The sequence below is a fragment of the Aspergillus novofumigatus genome, assembly GCF_002847465.1.
Source record: "Aspergillus novofumigatus IBT 16806 chromosome Unknown P174scaffold_1, whole genome shotgun sequence".
In the NCBI taxonomy this organism is placed as follows: Eukaryota; Fungi; Ascomycota; class Eurotiomycetes; order Eurotiales; family Aspergillaceae; genus Aspergillus; species Aspergillus novofumigatus.
The window spans coordinates 4,783,603-4,800,362 of record NW_020194274.1 but is presented as its reverse complement, the minus strand read 5'-3'; the positions used below and the strand labels follow the sequence as shown (position 1 = coordinate 4,800,362).

The following is a 16,760-nucleotide window of genomic DNA, read 5'->3' as shown; positions in this document are numbered from 1 at the left end:
CTAGGAGGATTCACTTTTGGAGTGATCCCATGACTTTTACATATCCAACTGGGCAAAGGAGGTTGTCGCTGTATCCAAGAGTGTCCCGCTATATTCCCAGAGGGTATCACTACCCATCCTAGACCATTGCGAACACCAACCACTAAAGGTTTCATTTTGAATAGTATTAAATTTGAATTATATACCTACCCTAACCACCCCTAATATCTATAAATTCTAGATTATTTTCATATTATGCATATGCAGAGTGTAAGTAAAGGGAAGAAAATGTAAATAGTTAAGGTTGAATAAGTACGAATATATATATATATTCACTCTACTGTAGTAAGCATACTATATAGTATATAAAAATAAAGTACTTTATAAAAAAATAAAAATTAAATTAGAATTTACTATTCTTCCTTAATATCACATATATGATGAGCATAAATTTATAAATATTAGGGGATGGTTAGGGTATGTATATATCTCAAATTTAATGTTATTCAAAATCAAACCTTTAGTGGTTGGTGTTTGCGGTCGGAGAAGGTTGAAAATTAGTATGGTGGTGGTGGTGGTAGTAGAGAGGTAATCTATGGTAGGACATGACTAACACACGCCAAGGTCCAACGTGTCTCGAAGTTCTCGAAGTTTAGTCAGGTTTTCGCGAACCACGCTGACCTTTTTCCGACGCACGCTGAGCTGTGTCCCTGATTGAGGGTGGTTTGTAGATTGGACAGGGTCGATAAGGTAACCCACGGTTGTCTGACCCACAAGGGGCTTCCAATGTATTCCCCATACAAAACTAAACTTTATCTTGTCGCAGATCTCCGTCCTTCCATTGTGGTATATCATATTATAGAGGGAATGGTCACATATGGATATACTAGGGAGACATTAGTTACTCATTTATTTGCAAAAGTCCATGGTAGCGATTGTGCCAGGATTAAGGTTTGGCTTGATCAGGCCAAGGCGACCTGATCCGTGGCCTGTGTGCGGTAGAGAGTCGGAATTCCAACACTACTTGTAGCATGTACAGTGAACAGTGTTCCTTCGGAACCTCCTCCATGGGATCATGCTTGTCAGGTGAGTTTTTGTAAGTCAGGAACAGACGATACAAAAGAGAAGACTCAATCGCATGTTATCAGATGTTACACACTAGTGTTGCAGTTTATTGCTGCTTGTTATTAGAAACATTGGTGAACCTGTCAGTAGGTAGGCAGTCGGTATTCGCCAACCAAAATCACTCAATGATCTTTTTGGCCCGGGCGACGATGGATATTTAGTGAACAGTTATTGAATACTGTAAAGGCTTTTGTCTTTACATGATGCTTTCACAATGGATCCAAGTAACACAGAGACAGTTTGATCAAGAACATCCAGCCAGTTGCTCTTGGAGCTAACCCGGAATAAAATAAATTACCATCATCCACGCTCGCCAGGCAACACCTTACTCAAGCCTTGCCCATCAGCCAGGGACACGGGCGGTCAAGAAGTACGTAGGTAAGAGGGAGCTTCGCATGGTTATTGTAAAAGACAGGGTTCCTTCTAGGTTGAGGTCCCGGTGTAGTATACCCGTCGCGGTCCCACAAGACCGCACGCTGGGAGGGGGCCCCGTGTCGAGGCGATCAAATTAGTCTGGATGAAATTAGTCTGGATGTACGGAGTAGCGGCGGATACTCGTCGAAACGAGCTCTCTCATCTGGCCCTGGTTCCTGACGATTTCGATCAATCAATCCAACGAGCCTAACTCAAATCGGTCACCACTGTGCCTTCTGCTAGGATTGTCCAACTGCCATTCCTCTTGCGTTTCCTGGACTCTTGTCTTGTCGGCCTCACATTCATTATCCGCTACCTACCTTCCTTCTCTTTAATTATTCTTTCTCTTCCCCTTTTCTTCCTCCTTCTGGCACTGGCAGTGACAAATTTCAAATACCTCCGACAGTTTCGGAGTCGACACGCTCCACGCACCTGCAGCTTCGAGAACATTTCCCGTTTGGTCGCAGTCAACATTATTCCCCTCCCCCTTATCCATACCCTCGTGTAGCCGGTTGTCCTAGCCCCGATTTGATTCCTTATTTTTCGCCTGGCAGGGAGAGAGGCGTTGCTGCCCCGTGGGATCGGCGTGGCCTCCCGGTGTCACAGCACCTCAAACTCCCACTCCCATCCCACTGCCTCCCCTTACCGGAAGCTCATCATCACTAAATAACGGTTGATCGCGGGAGATGCGGTCTTCTGGCCGCGGGCGTCACGGTGAGGAGTCCAAGGTGTTGATAAAGCTGGCTATGTGCTAAATGAGTTGATAGCTCCGTCGTTCGTCGCCAGGTTACGGGCTCGCCTTCGTTTTCGCCGCGACGTCCCTGTGCGTACTGACGACCGAGTGTCCCATCCATCAGCCTCGGCATCCCGTCATACATTGACCTCGACATCGACATTGACATTGACATTGACGTCAACTTCCCCCGACCCTCACCACAGCCGCGACCAGAGGAGCAGCCATCATTCCAATTGCGGCCCACAGCCCGCTTCGCCCATCACCCTACCTCCACAAAGCCTGGACAGAATTTTCCAGTTCCCCGCATTCTTCCTCAAGCGTAACTCAGAGAAGGCGGGAGGGCTCATTTTTCTCGACACAGGGGCTAGAGTCAATTTAATCTCTAGCGATATGGTGGGGCGATTGGGTCTCTGCCGTCAACGCATCAGCCCCCGCAAATTAGTCCCGTTTTACTCTGGATTGAAAGAGAAGACAGAGCTCACGGTTGAGTATCAAGTTCAGGTGGATTGGCACTTTGAAAATGGGGAGAGAACTTATACCACTGAATTTTTGGTTATCGATATGCCCTGCTACGATATACTGCTTGGATGCGATGAGATCAGAAAAAATGAGTTGTTGACGCTGGGTAAGGGCTTCGGTGTACAACGGGGTGTTCCTCGCTCTAACTGGGTGAAGGGTCGGAATCATCTAAAAAGGCTGATAGATCGGGGTCCACGACCGTCTACCTAAGACGGTGTGTCACATCACTGGCTCCCTCTCTGCCAAACCACCGCATGCTGTGTCATTTGATTTTTCTAATTCTTCGGGTGGGCGCATCTTGTGACACATTTCATAACCTCCTCCCTCATTCCCCCCCCCCTTTTGGCGTCCCAGTCTTCTCCTTCTCTGCATGGATGGGTCCGGATTGACGCATTTACATTGTCTCGTTTATTTCTGCTCATTGTGATGGTGGAGCTATTTGACAGATCAGTTTCATATGCATAACATGCCGCCGGTTGCATTCGTTTCCCAGCATGCGTGACCTAAGGTTTTAATGACTCTTAACCTTTGTCTTTTAGTTGTTACAAAAATGATAAAGTCTTGCTATCTGTTGCACTAGACATATGAGGCTATGCTCCAGCACGTCGTGCCCAAGCAGTGTGGCCTACTGCGTCGTCGATGCATTGTACGTCAGCGAGTCAGGCGACATAGCCTGAAGCCGTTGCGAGATAGAACAGACCGCCTCTTGAGATGCGTGGTAGTTTCATGATTCACTGGACGACACCTATAGATCCCGGCAAAACGGGCTGGATTTGATTTGACAGAGCCAGAAGCCAGCCTCGTTGCTTCCAACTGCCAACTCATGCAGCGATCGCATTCTGTACACGACAGACCCCATGGCTTGTCCATGACTTTTGCATCGCTCCGAGTGGAGGAAGCAGATTCAGCACCGCTCTAATGGGTCACCTATCGCTTCGATTGAGCCTCCCAGAAGGGCTCCGGGTACATATGCGCAGGGAGACCTGCTCGGACAGTCTCTGGGAAGCAAATTGCCCGCAACCATTTCAGCATAGGATTCATATAAGGTAAGTGAAACAAGCTCTATTTCAACTTCGTCTTACATAAAAAGAGGCTCACAAAGAGCTACGAACTCAGATGGAGGAGATCGGGTGCTTCCTACCTGTTCAAGGAAGGACTTTAACCCTGCATGGAATGATTGATAGTACACTTGACGTGAATATTGTCACCCCACAAGGCAGCAGAAGACTTTCTGCCTTTAGTCCGCCGACACACACCGTCCAGCCTCTCGGCATTGCTGGCAAACATGGTGGACCTCCATATACTGCCAGAAGTCGGATTGAACTTTGTGTTTACTCCCAAAGACTTGGCGGGAAAAGTCATTCTGAAATGTTCTATCTCGTCGACACGCCACCCCCTGGATACCAAGAGCACTGTGATGTGATCTTTGGACGAGGCTCGTTCATACATAAAATTCTCAACCTGGAAGGCAGCCAGGTCGCTCCAATCGGGCTGCCACCGCTCACCCCAGGTTGGTGTTTTGTCCCCCAGAAGACATGGCTCCGTTGATTACTGACTTTGTCCTACCTGCCGATCCAATAGCGGAGGAACAGGCACTGGCAGCAGCGGCAGCAGCTGAACGACAAAAATTAGAAGAAGAAAGACGGCAGATAGCGGAGCAGCAGCAACGGGAACGGGCCGCAGGGCGACCCCGTTAGCAGGGATATTCCTTCATATGGTGTCTGGTACGAGAATTTGAGGGAGGGCCAACTATGTAGCACTCCCCCCTCAGCCCCACGCATCAAATCAAATCATGCCAAAATTTTCTGTCAAGCCACCCAACCAATAAGTAATTCATGTCCTTATACGCATTATCAATATCCTTGGTTGATACAAACCGGGGAATCCAATCTCTTGATGGGTCTCGATATTGGATCATATTAGTGTTTTAATAATGCGCCGGGGTGGGCCGCGCGCAAACATAGGTCAAAGAGGCTGATCAAGGGGACAATCACGGGGCTGGGTGCAAGTAGCTGTTTTGGCCATTCACATATAGATACTCCGTACGTGGCTGCCTTCCTTGGCCAAAAGTCCACACCAACCAGCACAGCCTTGCACAACTTTGCCCTCCATTTAACTGTCGGGGGATGGTCACTTCGTGTTAAGCATTTGAACTTCCATATCTAATATACACAGCACCTGAATCTTCAAATGCCGCGGCATGGAAGGAGTGGGTGCTCTCTTCCACAGCCATTGTGGTCGCATAAGGGGCTGAATGATCGGATTCTAATATACTATATAGGCTTCGTTCTTTTTCCACGCAGTAAGGAGCAATCTCGCAACTCCGAAAACGATATAATCGAAGACCATCCACCCCGGAGAAAATCTGTATCTCGCCCTTCACATCCAGTCTGTATCCCATCTACTTCGCTGATATTATTCTTTTCGGCCGTATTTTAGGTGTTGCCAGTCCACCATGATCTCAGGCATATTGTATTCGGCTGCTGTCTTCGTCGCGAGAAGTCCCATGTTAAGCCTACTAAGGCAGTTCCCAAACCGACAATCCAGCCTCAACTCCATTCCTCTGCATTACCACATACTAACACGACCTTTGCGCCCACATGTAACGACGAAGGGACCACCTCGCTCGATTTAAATTATACGCATGCATCTCTCCCTCAACTCGACCCCACATGCTCCGACTTCATCTATGATGTTTTGCTCTTTACGAAGGAAGGAAAGAAAATACGTCGATTACTGGTACTAGACTTTCGGACTGATGTCAACATCATGTCTGAGGGCGTGTACCAAAGATTACATACGAAGGCCTCCTCCTGCGACCCATCGATCGTCCTTCAGGTGGCCGGAATGGGGGAGGTCACTCCATTAGGCAGCGTGGATGTGGACTGGAGTCTATGGGCAGATAGCACGGTTTATAGTACAAGATTTTATGTGGTGGAGGGATGTCAGTTCGATCTGCTCTTGGGACGACCGTCCGTGATCGACTATCAGCTTTCTCGGAAAGATGCAGCAGTGGGCTCGAGGATTCGGTCGTCATATCAGGGTTCATGAGCGAGATATAGGTCCTGGAGGTATGCAATTTAGGGCTTAGGAACTGGGCCTGTCTATCTATCTATCTATTTTAGTCTAGCAGTGGGTCAATGTTGAGGATAATTGCTGATTCCATCTTATTTTGCTTATGCTTCTTCCAATCCAAGCTTAAAAGCACGTTCAACGGGCTGAAGCCTCTGACACAGATCGTACCCGGAGGGATACGGATGTGATATTCCTACTACTTTACCTGCGTCATCTTAAGGTGTTATCCGACCACAGAGTGACAGTTTCTGCGTAAGCAGCGTCTGAGCGCGGGGCATTTTCTCTACCACACCAGATGACCCTTCCACAGCCTTGCCAACACACTGACTGCATTTACATGGAGCATGCCAGCTCAGCATAACCCCCTCCAAGAAATTTCAGGTTGGTGATTCCGCCTATCTGAATCCTCTGTCGGGATCGGATAGGCCCAAGTACTCGATTTGATGCCGGTATACCTTCATGGTAAGGCACATGAAGGCAGAGTCGGGTTAGGAAACTTATGGTGCATTAACCCTTCTGATGCCCGATGAACTTCGCAGAGGTCGACCTCAAAAAGCCCCCGTAACACATTGCCCCAGTGGAAAAGCAGCATATGCGCAGATAGCCTATGCACAGATGCCCAACCCTTCGGCTCAACTATATCGAAGTTACCAGGGTACATAGCAAGGCTGGGGATCAAGGGCATCTAGAAGTTCAAGGCTAATCCGCAGCTGCTTATCTGCCTTACGGCTTTATACGCTCTATATGAGCGAAAGGGTGAACAAGTCTATAAAACCTCCATCACGAACTAGTTGTAGGAGCTCAAAGGAGGAGTAGCTATGGTTGTAGAAGGCTATGACAAGCTGGCAGCCTTTCTGGGCTCGCACCCTGAGTTCCAGTACTTCCGCCGATTTTCCACCCTCAATACCAAAAACCTTCTCTATTTACAGGCCGAACTGGCAAATCTGGAACAGGAGCTGAACAATATTATCCAGGAAGACAAGGAGCTCGCCGCTCAGGAAGAAAGGAAACGAAAATACCCCTTCTCCGTCTGGCATCTAAAAAGTTCAGCCAATGACCCAAGCGTGGACTCGTACCAGTGGGATAAGGTCAAAGAAGTACGAGAGCTGCTATACCAATACAGTAAGTCCATCATATTCCCTATCTAAAGAGAAGCATTGACTGAATGCTCTTGTTCAAATCAACAGATGCTGCCCTGCTCCAACAATCACAGATCATGGACTTTGGGGCTCCGGCAAAAGTAGAGGCTGCTGGGCTGAGGGAGTGGCTATGTCGCCCCGGATGTGGAGGCGGAATTTTCCAAATGCTCACCGAGAAGGACGTGTGGAATGAAGCTAACGAAGGCGATATGATTGCAATTTGTCGTCAGCAGGATGAAGTCGACAGCTTTACCAAATGGGTCTATACTGACTTCCTGAACTGGTTCCATAATAACTGGGGACATCGAGCAGAGGTATGTCTGTACCTGAAAAACCTAAACTTTTCAGTAACGGAGCTATTAAATCTCTATCGTAGGACAAATATGACGTCGAGATGGGGGCGCGAATATACGATTATCACGCTGTCCAATCTTATACATACGCTGCCAGTATTCTCATCTCCGGGGTATTGCCAGCGTCCTCAATCGTCGTACTTTACTTCCTGAAGGATGCGACTGCAAAGCTGATGGTAGTTTTTGTGTATATCCTGATGTTTTCTTGTGTACTGGGTTTTCTGGTCAAGGCCAGGAGGGCGGAAATCTTCGCCGCAGTCGCTGCGTGAGTGCGCTTCCTTCCTCTATAAAATAGGAGCTAACAGTTGGCACCTTACCCGTAGCTTTGCTGCTGTGCAAGTCGCTCTCGTTGCTAATTCTGGAGGGTGTGCATCTGGTCAGTAAGGCCATCGGCTGGACGACCGACCTGATTAATTCATGCCTTTAATACGCCTACTTATATATTACTGTGATAGCCCGATCCTTGAGCCTGAAATAGTAGGAGAACAAATAGGAACTACCCTGATTCTGTCACCGAGGCGAAGTATTCTGCCCCTCTGATGTATGGCCTGGAATGTCATGGGAGAGTGTCCCTAGTTTGTTTCTAACTGCCGGCAAATCAATAGTCTTTTGGCATTAAACCAAATGTCTGGCGTAAAGCTTGCTACGAACCTAAATGCCGAAATGGAAAGCGTAAATCACAATGGAAGTCGGGGTTTCCAGGACAAGCTGTGGTCTGTTCGCCAAAATAGAGTTCAGCACGGCCCTATTTCAAGGAACCTTCTAAGTTCTTATGTATGTACTCCAAAATCCCACAAGATCCACATACTGATGTGAAGTGCCGGTCCGTCCTTTCCACGTGCACTGCCAGAGCCAACCGGTTGGTACGCCATTGTATACCTGTAGGTACTAGGTAGACTTAAAAAAATGTTCCTGGGAATTATTGGGGATTTCCAGGAAATAAGATCACGCACTGAAGGCGAGCATTTCTATTCGCAGGACTGCACTACCTCTCCCAATGTATAAATAAGTAGAGTCGTAACGGTCGACTTTCTTCGGTAGTCCTTTCTTTTGTCAGGGGATAGACTCGATACGAAACGTGCAATTGCTGACTCAAAATGCGAAGATCATTTGTCGGCCTCATTGGCAGTCTTGTGCTTTGTGCACCTTCTGGTGTGTATCAAATTCATCTCTACAATTCAGTTCCTCCTTTTGTACAAAGCTGATTTATGAAAAAGTTTCTGCTGGTTTCAACAAGCCCTTCCGTTTCTGCCAACTCGGCGATCTCCAGATTGGTTTGGGCCTGTATGGGTTTGGCTACCCAACAAGTCAACACAGAGGATTTCGACTTTTGCATTACCGTGGGTGATTTGACCCATGACAGGTCAGATTTCTACCCCTTCCAGAGGCATAACAATGAGGTGGCCCTCCCAGAATCTAGGCTAAAGTAACTTGCAGACACAACTACCAGGTCCAGGCTTTCCAGAATACACTCCCCCAATTCAAGAAGCCCGTCCATCTTCTCCCCGGGAATCACGATATCAGCAATGTTGCGACCCTCGAGCAATTCACCCGGGACTACAATGTCAGCGACCACAGCTCCTTCAGCCACCAGGGATATCGCTTCGTGCTCCTAAACTCAGTCACCTTGATCAGCAATCTCACTGAGTTTGAGAGCTACACCGCTGCAGAGTGGGCTTGGTTTGAGAATCAGCTCGAAGCCGCCCATCATGCAAAGGAAGAGATCATTGTCGCGCATCATCATCTCCCGTTTGAATTCACTGAGGACGAGGCTGACGCATACTGGACCTTTCCCAACCGCGTGCGTGGCAGGTACCTCAGTCTGATCAAGCAGTACAATGTGCATCATATACTTGTTGGTCATCGTCATGAGACCAAAAACATTTATGCTTCCGACAAGTCGTTCACCATCTACGTTGTCGCGGGTACGGCCAGGTTCTTCGATGACAACGGGTTTGGAATCAACTATTTCGACGTCAGTGGAGAGAATTCGAGCAAGGATGTGACGCAGGAGTATGTCCATCTCAAGGGCGTTACTCATATGAAAAGGTCGGAGGGTTTGCCCAATGGATGCCCCGATATCTTCGCACATTGATTGAGAAGGATGGCGAGTATTGCAGACACCGGTAAGGAAACGTTGCACGTTTTCGCACCAACTGTTGTTGGCTATGGGTGAGACTTAGCAGGTTTGATGGGCACGATTGCTTGTAATGAACCCGGTCAAATTCCTTTACCTTTTCCAGGTATTGTCTCAGCTATACCAAAACGTGTTAGCAGAAAATAGGTCCAAGTATGACTTGAGCTATCCATTTCGATTTTCGCATGGGGCTGAAGGCTGGAAAAGGACGGTCATGCCGGCAGATCCTTCGCATAGAAAAATGATACATTTCATCTAGCGAATGCAAAATTAGTGTGAGTTCTTGGGGCAATTTTGAATTAAATTTTATACAGCCCAACTTTCTAGGGGTAATATAGTTAAATATCCACTAATTCATGATAAAATCATCTTATTTAAGAGCCTAGAGTTAATACTATTTAAATACCATCTATTTGTTATATATATATATATATATTTGTAATATGCCTCCTAAGTGTGATTCTATAGCTCCCTAGCCTACTAAGCTAGCTATTACTATAGTTGTCGCCGTACTCTCCAGACTTCAGCCCATATCAAGGAGTCATTTTCCGAGCTACAGGGAGTTCAGTCACCACAGAACCACTTACTCACTGATCACCCACGCTTACCCATGCTCTTGGATAGCATCACTCAGCTCGCCTTCACTCACCCTTACTTACCCTGTGGTTTAGTGTCTCTCACCTGTAAAGCAGCAGGCCTTTAAGGGCGCATATGACTTCTAGCTCCGTTGATAATGCTGGCTTAAGTACAGCTGAGCAGACAGGAAGCCCTGTTTTCCACACTCTATGGTCATTCGTGCTAGAGGTAAGTTATGACTGGTTCATATTATTGAGGGGGAGTCAAGGCAAAAGATCGCCGATCAAGCCATGGACGAATAATACTTGGTCTCCCAGAGACGTGAAAGAGAATCGATCTCCATCTCCATCTGCTAGGTGTATGGCTTGCTGTATAATATTTGTCCTATTTACCGGGAAAAAAAGAAAACTGAAAGATCTCCTCCATGCGAAAGGAAACAATGGGATGGGCGAGGGGAGAAAAAAAAAAAAAAAAAGAAGGATCACTGCATCTACACGGGATTGAACCATGGACCTTTCCATTACGAGTGGAACGCTCTACCACTGAGCCATAGATGCCAGGACGGGAATAAAGTTTCGCTTAAGCGGCCTATAGACAGAAACAAACAATTCCTATGGTTTCGATCTCCGCCGTTGGTGTACGGGAATATTCATAGCATTAACGCTTATATCCAGACTCATAATCTATGCTATTACGTGTCGGGTTACTGGGTATACGCAGTGATCAGGTCTGCGGGTACAAGAGAGCAGCGTTCCTATGTGTAGTTATTGGGCCCATAACTCCCTAGTCCCCACGATATATATATACACCGGTGAAGTGTGCCTGGACATCATGTGTTGTTGCTAAGACCATCCATTAGAGCTATAAGGCCACTCCGTATTCGACGCAGCGTAAGGACAAAGGAGATTCATGGTTTTCAATGCCCGTACATAGGATCCAGGGGCCGAGGGTCAAACCCGACATCTACGGACTATCGGCAATGGAGATACAAGTTGGCAATCGTCGCACACTACGTGCATGATGTGATACGCGTGCTCGAATTCTCTGGAAATCATGGAGTCAGGATGCTAGGGAAGATGGAAATTCCCCAGGGTCTCCGGATTCGTGGCTCTCCCAAACCCACACAGAGAGATAGTCAACAGATACACCAAGCATGCAGCCCGTTAAATATAGAGTCATACAATCAAAGAGTATAGAGATGTTGATTACCCTTTATCATTCGCTCAAAAACATGTACACCAAACAACAGAGGGTCCGGAAGACTCCACAGGGAAAGAACAAAGTATACATTGACGCGAAAGGTAAAACACCACTTGATCATGTACTCGTTATGAGGAGCCACCGTTAGCAGCTGCCTTTGCGAGCCTCTCCTCTACGCGCTCCTTATGTTGTCGATTCCTCAAATGTACCTCAAAGTTGTCGACCGTCATTCCCGGACCGGGGGTGTACAACTTACCCGGACAATCGTGACAGCGAATCCGAGGAAGATATTGATACTTCAATCGGTGGCCCGGCTGGCTATTCACATTTGCGACTGGTAACATCGTCTCCGTATCAACTGCCGTGTAGCGCATCACACCTTCAAACGAGTCGTTTGGATGTGACCGGTTCAGACGAGCAAGACCTGCCGATAGCCAGGCTGGAGGAGGAGGCTAGCAAGAGTGACGTCAGCAAAGCGATCAACTTTAGACATAGACATCTGAACAGAGCCAGAAAAGGAATGGAGTACAATAAGGGTGAGAAGAAAGGAGGCACATACCCCGGGAACGCCTGGTTGAGGGGGATGTGTAGCATCAACAGCCCCAAGCTGTTGTACAGGGCGCTGAGGAAGATGACCAGAAGTATTCGGTACTTGAACTTGGGGTTTAGGCTGCGATGGCGGGGCCATGCTACTCGGCGTTGGTGTCCGTAACTGAGGTGTGCCGGTCTGAGATACTGGTTGGGTGGCTGGCGTAGAGGTAGAAACCGAAGGGTTAGGTAAGGATTGAGGCCTGTTGGCGAGGAATTGGCGAAATTTCTCTCGAGAGATCTTTAATTTCACAATGAGCTTCTCTTGCTCTTCCATACTCTCTTCCCGGTAATCTCGTCTTCTGGCGGAGACCCGAGGCTCATGATGAGGTTCAGGGGTGGCAGAATGAGCTAGACTCGCCCGCAGAGCGGCGTGAGCTGCGCTTGCGGCTCCTCTCATGCCTCTTGTGCGGGCTGTTCCTTGGGCCAGATGAGGACCGATAGCCGGAGAGCCCGTCATCGATGACTCGTCGCTATCCGACTCATCGGACTCCTCACCACCGTCCCGCTGGCCAACTGCGGCTCGTCTGTGCCGACTCGACCCGGACCGTTTGAACACATTGCTCTCTTCAATTGACGCTGCAGTGTTGGGTATGACGGAGGATACAAGCATTGTACGAATGGTGCGCTGACGATCTTTCAGATCTGGCAGGGCCGGGCCACCGCGGCGGTTGACGGAACGTTTCTGCCGACGTTGGTCTCTGGATATGGACACTTCAGTGCGCTCGAGCTCCGCTTCATTCAGCTCGTATAGATATGGTGTGAATTCCTTGGCAGCTTGGAAGGGTCGGAAAGAAGATGCTAATGGGGAGGGTAAAAATGCGGCCTTGAGGTCAGGATCGTCAATCGGACGACCATCAAACGGATGGGAGAGGATGTAAAGTGATTTGGTAAAGAGTTGCGACTGCTCTCGGATCGAATGCGCGATTGCAGTCGTAAATTCGCCGGAGAGAGAGAGGTCGTTCGTCATACGGGCAGCAAATTCCTCGGGTGAGTTAAAGGGATCATTGATGTCCCATTCAAACTGATCAATGAGGGTATGTTGTCCGATGGTAATGTTGAGCTTGATAAGTATGCGGATTTCATCGTTCTTGTAAGCGCTGTAGGGGAGATTGGGATCAAGCGCATCCTCTTCCATATATATTTGGGGATAATAGTCCGCGAGTTGCTCTTGGATGCTCCGAGAGATCGTCCGTACGAGAGGAGTGCATGTCTCGAGCGGAAGGCCCAGATCTTCCACAAACTTCTCGGCGAACAGATCGGGAGATACGACGCGGTCGTGGAGGTTCCACGTAAAGGTATCTCGAATCTTGATCTTCTCCCAGTCGATGTCTAAGCGAATAGGGACCAGATCCTCCACCTGCTCACTCTGTATTTTCATGTCCTTCCGCGCAACTCGCAACTCCCTGGTTTTTCTATTTCCCGGTCGCCGACGATGAGAGGGGTATAACAATTGCGGATGCTGATTGCGCAGATCAGTCCTGGCATTCCCAAATCCTTCATACCCAACGCCGTATAGGGCGGCCGGATTCCCATGGGTATCTCGGCGTAAGGTCAGATAGTAATCTCGCTCTGCGCGCTTCTGTTGAAGCAACTCCTGACTGGGATTGTGCCATGCTGTCAATGCTGAATGGCGGAATTCTCGTTCGACATACTGTTCAAGAAGTATTTTATCCGCCGGGGTCTCACGTACGCGGACGGGTAGGTCTTCTGTAGAAGAAGTGCGAATAACGGAACCGTCGCGAGATCGCTTTTTACTTGTTGCTGAACCGTTGGCGTTGCTCAACTGAGAATTGGGCGACGTCTTGCCGTTCAAGGCGCTATGACTAGCTTCGGCTGAGGGTAGAGAGACACCCGAAGCTGCAAGAACAGCTTTCGCATTCTGTTTCCCTTCGGCTATGGCATCCACCCCATTCGCTCCATGTTCTGTTGACGAGCCGGTCGCACTGTTTCCTTCAGCCCCCGCGCTGGGGCCTGGCGCGCTCAGGTCATTTTGAATGCCATCAGCCTGGAAGTCGCCTAGAAATTGTCCAGGCTGCGAATGATCGGGGAGAGGCATGGCCATAAATCTCGTCTAATAGTTGCAGTTCTTCGTACAAAAGCAGGAAACACGGGTATCAATCGCAAGACGAGGTAACATTCCAATCAGATACTGAAAGACGATGGTGGCACCCAAGAACCAACGTGGCCTACAACAGCATCCTTAGAGGGGACCTGCAATAGAAAAGGCGAGTCAATATGGGCAATTCAAGCTGGATACACGAGTTCTGAGGCTATTCAAGACGCGACGGTGCATTGAACGGAGACGCGATGCGCCCCATTGAACAGAAACAGCCACATGTCCCAAGAAAGCCAAGAATCGCCACAGTCAGAGCCCTCACCCACGTAATCAATGGGCGATGACTAGACGGACAAAAAAAGGTCGCGAAAGCGGAGGAGGGACGCAAGCGCGCAAATACTGGGGTTAGGGAAAAACATACCAAGGAACTCCAAAGGAGGTAAATTAGAGGATTATTAAAACAAAAGTAAAATAATGACACGAAACTACCACCAGGCGCAAAACACGCCGGACAGAGGGTTCCAGGGCAGGACGAGGCAATGGATGGGTCTGCGTGCCGGTTCTGGGTCTTGCGCTTTGCCGCGAGAATGTGAGAACAATCAGTGCTCGGAAGAAGGCGGCTAATCAGCTGATGGAGCACCGAGGAACGGCAAGTATCGATGAATCTCAGCGATCTGGTTTGCTTGTTCTGCTTACCACTGCCCAGAAAGTCAGTCGACTGATTTGTTTCTTCTTGCGTGGGGTTCTTTCTTCTCGCCGCCGTTCTCTGAGTCCTCTGTTTCGCGCTATGACGGGAAATAGGGGGAGGAAAAGAGGAGAAGGAAGAACAGACACAAGAGGCCAGAGAAAAAAACCAGCAGAAAACTGGGCGGGCAGAAAGGGCGTTACAAGTTGTCCGTTCCCGTCATGGAGGGCCAGAGAGGGTAGGGGGAGGAGCTTCCAGGCACCAGCAAGCAGCAATGGTAGAGACCGCTCTACGAGAAAAACTTTTGTACAACCTATTTGGGAACATTTTGAAGCCATCACGCATCATTCTAGTTCTTTTCTCTTGGGATATCACGAAGTTAGTTACAAATGTTACAGTATGGATCTTGAAAATCTGCCTTACATACTTGAGGTCATGTACGGTAATATTACTGCCCCACATACTACGCTGTTTTCATAGATCATGTGATTGTACCATCCCATTAAAGGTTAGCCATTATAAGACTATGCTCAACATGATACGCTAGTGTCTTCTATGGGTATCTATCTCATTCTCATACCTTACTCCGTATCAATTCGCTTCCACCAAATTTACTGTGAGAATCACAAGCATCAATCCAGGATCTTGGACGCGATCTATCCGTCCATGGATGCCCATGCAGACCATGGGCAGTACATGTTCTGGCTGAATACACGAAAGCTTATGTCCATGGCATGAGCAAAGCTTAATCGCGGAACGATATCACCATTGGACCCATGTCCAGTGCCTGCAGGTCTCAGAACTTCTCGGTGACTTCCGTTTCCAGCCCTTGAAAGCGCAAGGCAAGCGGATCCAGCTCAGTCGTACAAGGTGACGTCGGCGACGACGGCCCTGTGATCTGACAGATACACGCCAGAATCGAACCGGTTGGCCAACACGCCGTATCCGTTGACCTTCCAGGACCCAAGTTCGTTCTTCCCAGGTCCCATCAGGATATAATCAATGCGCGTGGGATCCTGTCCCTCATACCCGAACCCTGTCCATGTATAATAATCCCCGTAGTGCTGACTTTGCTCCACAACCTTTGCCGTGTCGACCAAGGAGGATTCGGAGCCTGTCAGGACATGATAGGCCTCCTGCGTCTCTTGACTGTTGAAATCACCTGCAAGGAATACCCCTGCGATGGAGGTCGCAAATTCGCCGCTTCGGTACTCTTCGATCTTCTGAAGGATGATTTTGGCAGCCTCGAAGCGTGACTGAGATCCCTGGTCATCTAGATGAGTATTCATCGCAAGGACGGTATGGCGAGTCATGTTATGTGTGAAGACAGCGATGGTCTAGTATGGTGTTAGCTTAATGAAGGGCCTTTCCTCACACGCCTAGTTTCTACCAGAATCCGTATAGACGCCGCATCCCACCCCTTGGAAGGTTTGTTCGGCGTTTCCGACAACCAGACATTTTCCCAATGACGGAGCTGCCAGACAGACGGTTGATAGAAGATGGGCGAGTATTCTCCTGCTTCGTGACCGTCGTCTCGCCCGACTCCGATGTATTCCCATTGTTGTGTCTCAGAGGCGCTTTTGGGAACAGTAGAAGAATGTTGGTTCAGTCCGGATATAACATCTACCAGTTGATTATGGAGCACTTCTTGTAGGCAGATGAATGCATCCTGATTGCGCGTAGTGAAGAGCAGTTCATTTAAGAGAGGCTGCTTGCGATCATCCCAGGGCAGCTCACCTTTGAATGGGGAACTGGTTGCATAGCGGATATTGTGTGTTAGCACACGCAGTGGAAGTTCGGTATTTGTCTTCATGATGGAAGGCTCAAATCAATGTCGGTAGACTTGGTACAATTGCGCCATGATTGGCCCTAGATGCAGTTAGAGGAATTACCCGAAACTGGGTGAGGGTGGGATGGAAGCTGATGAGGAGAACCTTGACACAGGAAGCTATGATTGGCCAAGGAAATGCTTTTCTCCTCATTTGGATGCCTCCATGCAAGGCATTGTTTGGGCACTTAGACACGGATCACGATGCCTTCAAAATCATGTGTCTTATGGCTTGCTTACTATCGTCTTGTACACGATCATCTCGACTTCAACCAGGTTAATTAGTCCATCGAAAGCCTTGTTCTAGTTGCTTTCTCGCTGACGAGATCAGCAGATAAACTCTACTG

At 48.5% G+C, this 16,760-nt stretch overlaps 9 protein-coding genes and 1 non-coding gene across 10 annotated transcripts; 7 read left to right on the top strand and 3 right to left on the bottom strand.

Annotated features, from left to right (window-relative positions):
* The first annotated feature begins 2,109 nt into the window (after positions 1–2,109).
* On the top strand, positions 2,110–3,293 carry P174DRAFT_51083 (retropepsin-like aspartic protease). The gene is made up of 3 exons (XM_024831724.1): positions 2,110–2,232; positions 2,286–2,879; positions 2,930–3,293. The coding sequence occupies exons 1-3, from the start codon at positions 2,205–2,207 to the stop codon at positions 3,160–3,162; spliced, it is 855 nt and encodes a 284-aa protein (XP_024688160.1). The 5' UTR covers positions 2,110–2,204; the 3' UTR covers positions 3,163–3,293.
* A 596-nt stretch (positions 3,294–3,889) lies between these two features.
* P174DRAFT_501014 (uncharacterized protein) lies at positions 3,890–4,737 on the top strand (the record flags this gene model as incomplete). Its single annotated transcript, XM_024831009.1, has 1 exon — positions 3,890–4,737. One exon carries the CDS (start codon positions 3,890–3,892, stop codon positions 4,319–4,321), a length of 432 nt encoding a protein of 143 aa, XP_024688159.1. The 3' UTR covers positions 4,322–4,737.
* Positions 4,738–4,849: 112 nt separating this feature from the next.
* P174DRAFT_51064 (uncharacterized protein) lies at positions 4,850–5,519 on the top strand. The gene is made up of 3 exons (XM_024831697.1): positions 4,850–4,982; positions 5,055–5,140; positions 5,202–5,519. Exons 1-3 carry the CDS (start codon positions 4,964–4,966, stop codon positions 5,406–5,408), a joined length of 312 nt encoding a protein of 103 aa, XP_024688158.1. The 5' UTR covers positions 4,850–4,963; the 3' UTR covers positions 5,409–5,519.
* On the top strand, positions 5,055–5,937 carry P174DRAFT_438014 (uncharacterized protein). Its single transcript, XM_024826436.1, has one exon. The coding sequence runs from the start codon at positions 5,543–5,545 to the stop codon at positions 5,822–5,824; it is 282 nt and encodes a 93-aa protein (XP_024688157.1). The 5' UTR covers positions 5,055–5,542; the 3' UTR covers positions 5,825–5,937.
* A 2,689-nt stretch (positions 5,938–8,626) lies between these two features.
* Positions 8,627–9,521, top strand: P174DRAFT_400643 (metallophosphoesterase family protein; the record flags this gene model as incomplete). The annotated part of the gene is made up of 2 exons (XM_024823905.1): positions 8,627–8,703; positions 8,778–9,521. The coding sequence occupies 2 exons, from the start codon at positions 8,627–8,629 to the stop codon at positions 9,433–9,435; spliced, it is 735 nt and encodes a 244-aa protein (XP_024688156.1). The 3' UTR covers positions 9,436–9,521.
* Positions 9,522–9,924: 403 nt separating this feature from the next.
* Positions 9,925–10,642, top strand: P174DRAFT_51041 (uncharacterized protein). Its single transcript, XM_024831670.1, has one exon. It carries the CDS (start codon positions 10,189–10,191, stop codon positions 10,555–10,557), a length of 369 nt encoding a protein of 122 aa, XP_024688155.1. The 5' UTR covers positions 9,925–10,188; the 3' UTR covers positions 10,558–10,642.
* P174DRAFT_t12 lies at positions 10,539–10,610 on the bottom strand. Its single transcript has one exon. It is a non-coding gene; the product is annotated as a tRNA-Thr (tRNA).
* Positions 10,643–11,381: 739 nt separating the features above from the next.
* On the bottom strand, positions 11,382–13,906 carry P174DRAFT_427722 (SWI/SNF chromatin-remodeling complex subunit SNF5; the record flags this gene model as incomplete). The annotated part of the gene is made up of 2 exons (XM_024825462.1): positions 11,382–11,705; positions 11,813–13,906. 2 exons carry the CDS (start codon positions 13,904–13,906, stop codon positions 11,382–11,384), a joined length of 2,418 nt encoding a protein of 805 aa, XP_024688154.1.
* A 312-nt stretch (positions 13,907–14,218) lies between these two features.
* Positions 14,219–15,138, top strand: P174DRAFT_50999 (uncharacterized protein). The gene has a single exon (XM_024831623.1). The coding sequence runs from the start codon at positions 14,532–14,534 to the stop codon at positions 15,063–15,065; it is 534 nt and encodes a 177-aa protein (XP_024688153.1). The 5' UTR covers positions 14,219–14,531; the 3' UTR covers positions 15,066–15,138.
* A 31-nt stretch (positions 15,139–15,169) lies between these two features.
* Positions 15,170–16,450, bottom strand: P174DRAFT_400637 (endonuclease/exonuclease/phosphatase family protein). Its single transcript, XM_024823904.1, has 2 exons — positions 15,976–16,450; positions 15,170–15,922 (listed from the first exon to the last, which is right to left on the bottom strand). The coding sequence occupies exons 1-2, from the start codon at positions 16,396–16,398 to the stop codon at positions 15,443–15,445; spliced, it is 903 nt and encodes a 300-aa protein (XP_024688152.1). The 5' UTR covers positions 16,399–16,450; the 3' UTR covers positions 15,170–15,442.
* Between the last annotated feature and the right edge of the window lie 310 nt (positions 16,451–16,760).

Bases quoted from the DNA above. Each gene is read 5' to 3' on its own strand.
- P174DRAFT_400637 (XM_024823904.1), bottom strand. From the start codon at position 16,398: ATGAAGACAAATACCGAACTTCCACTGCGTGTGCTAACACACAATATC. The intron at 15,923-15,975 runs GTAGAAACTAGG...ACACCATACTAG, and splicing joins CGGCGTCTATACGGATTCTG to ACCATCGCTGTCTTCACACA.
- P174DRAFT_51064 (XM_024831697.1), top strand. The intron at 5,141-5,201 runs GTATCTCGCCCT...TATTCTTTTCGG, and splicing joins ATCCACCCCGGAGAAAATCT to CCGTATTTTAGGTGTTGCCA.
- P174DRAFT_51083 (XM_024831724.1), top strand. From the start codon at position 2,205: ATGCGGTCTTCTGGCCGCGGGCGTCACG. The intron at 2,233-2,285 runs GTGAGGAGTCCA...ATGAGTTGATAG, and splicing joins TTCTGGCCGCGGGCGTCACG to CTCCGTCGTTCGTCGCCAGG. The intron at 2,880-2,929 runs GTAAGGGCTTCG...AACTGGGTGAAG, and splicing joins AAATGAGTTGTTGACGCTGG to GGTCGGAATCATCTAAAAAG.
- P174DRAFT_438014 (XM_024826436.1), top strand. From the start codon at position 5,543: ATGTCTGAGGGCGTGTACCAAAGATTACATACGAAGGCCTCCTCCTGC.
- P174DRAFT_51041 (XM_024831670.1), top strand. From the start codon at position 10,189: ATGACTTCTAGCTCCGTTGATAATGCTGGCTTAAGTACAGCTGAGCAG.
- P174DRAFT_50999 (XM_024831623.1), top strand. From the start codon at position 14,532: ATGGAGCACCGAGGAACGGCAAGTATCGATGAATCTCAGCGATCTGGT.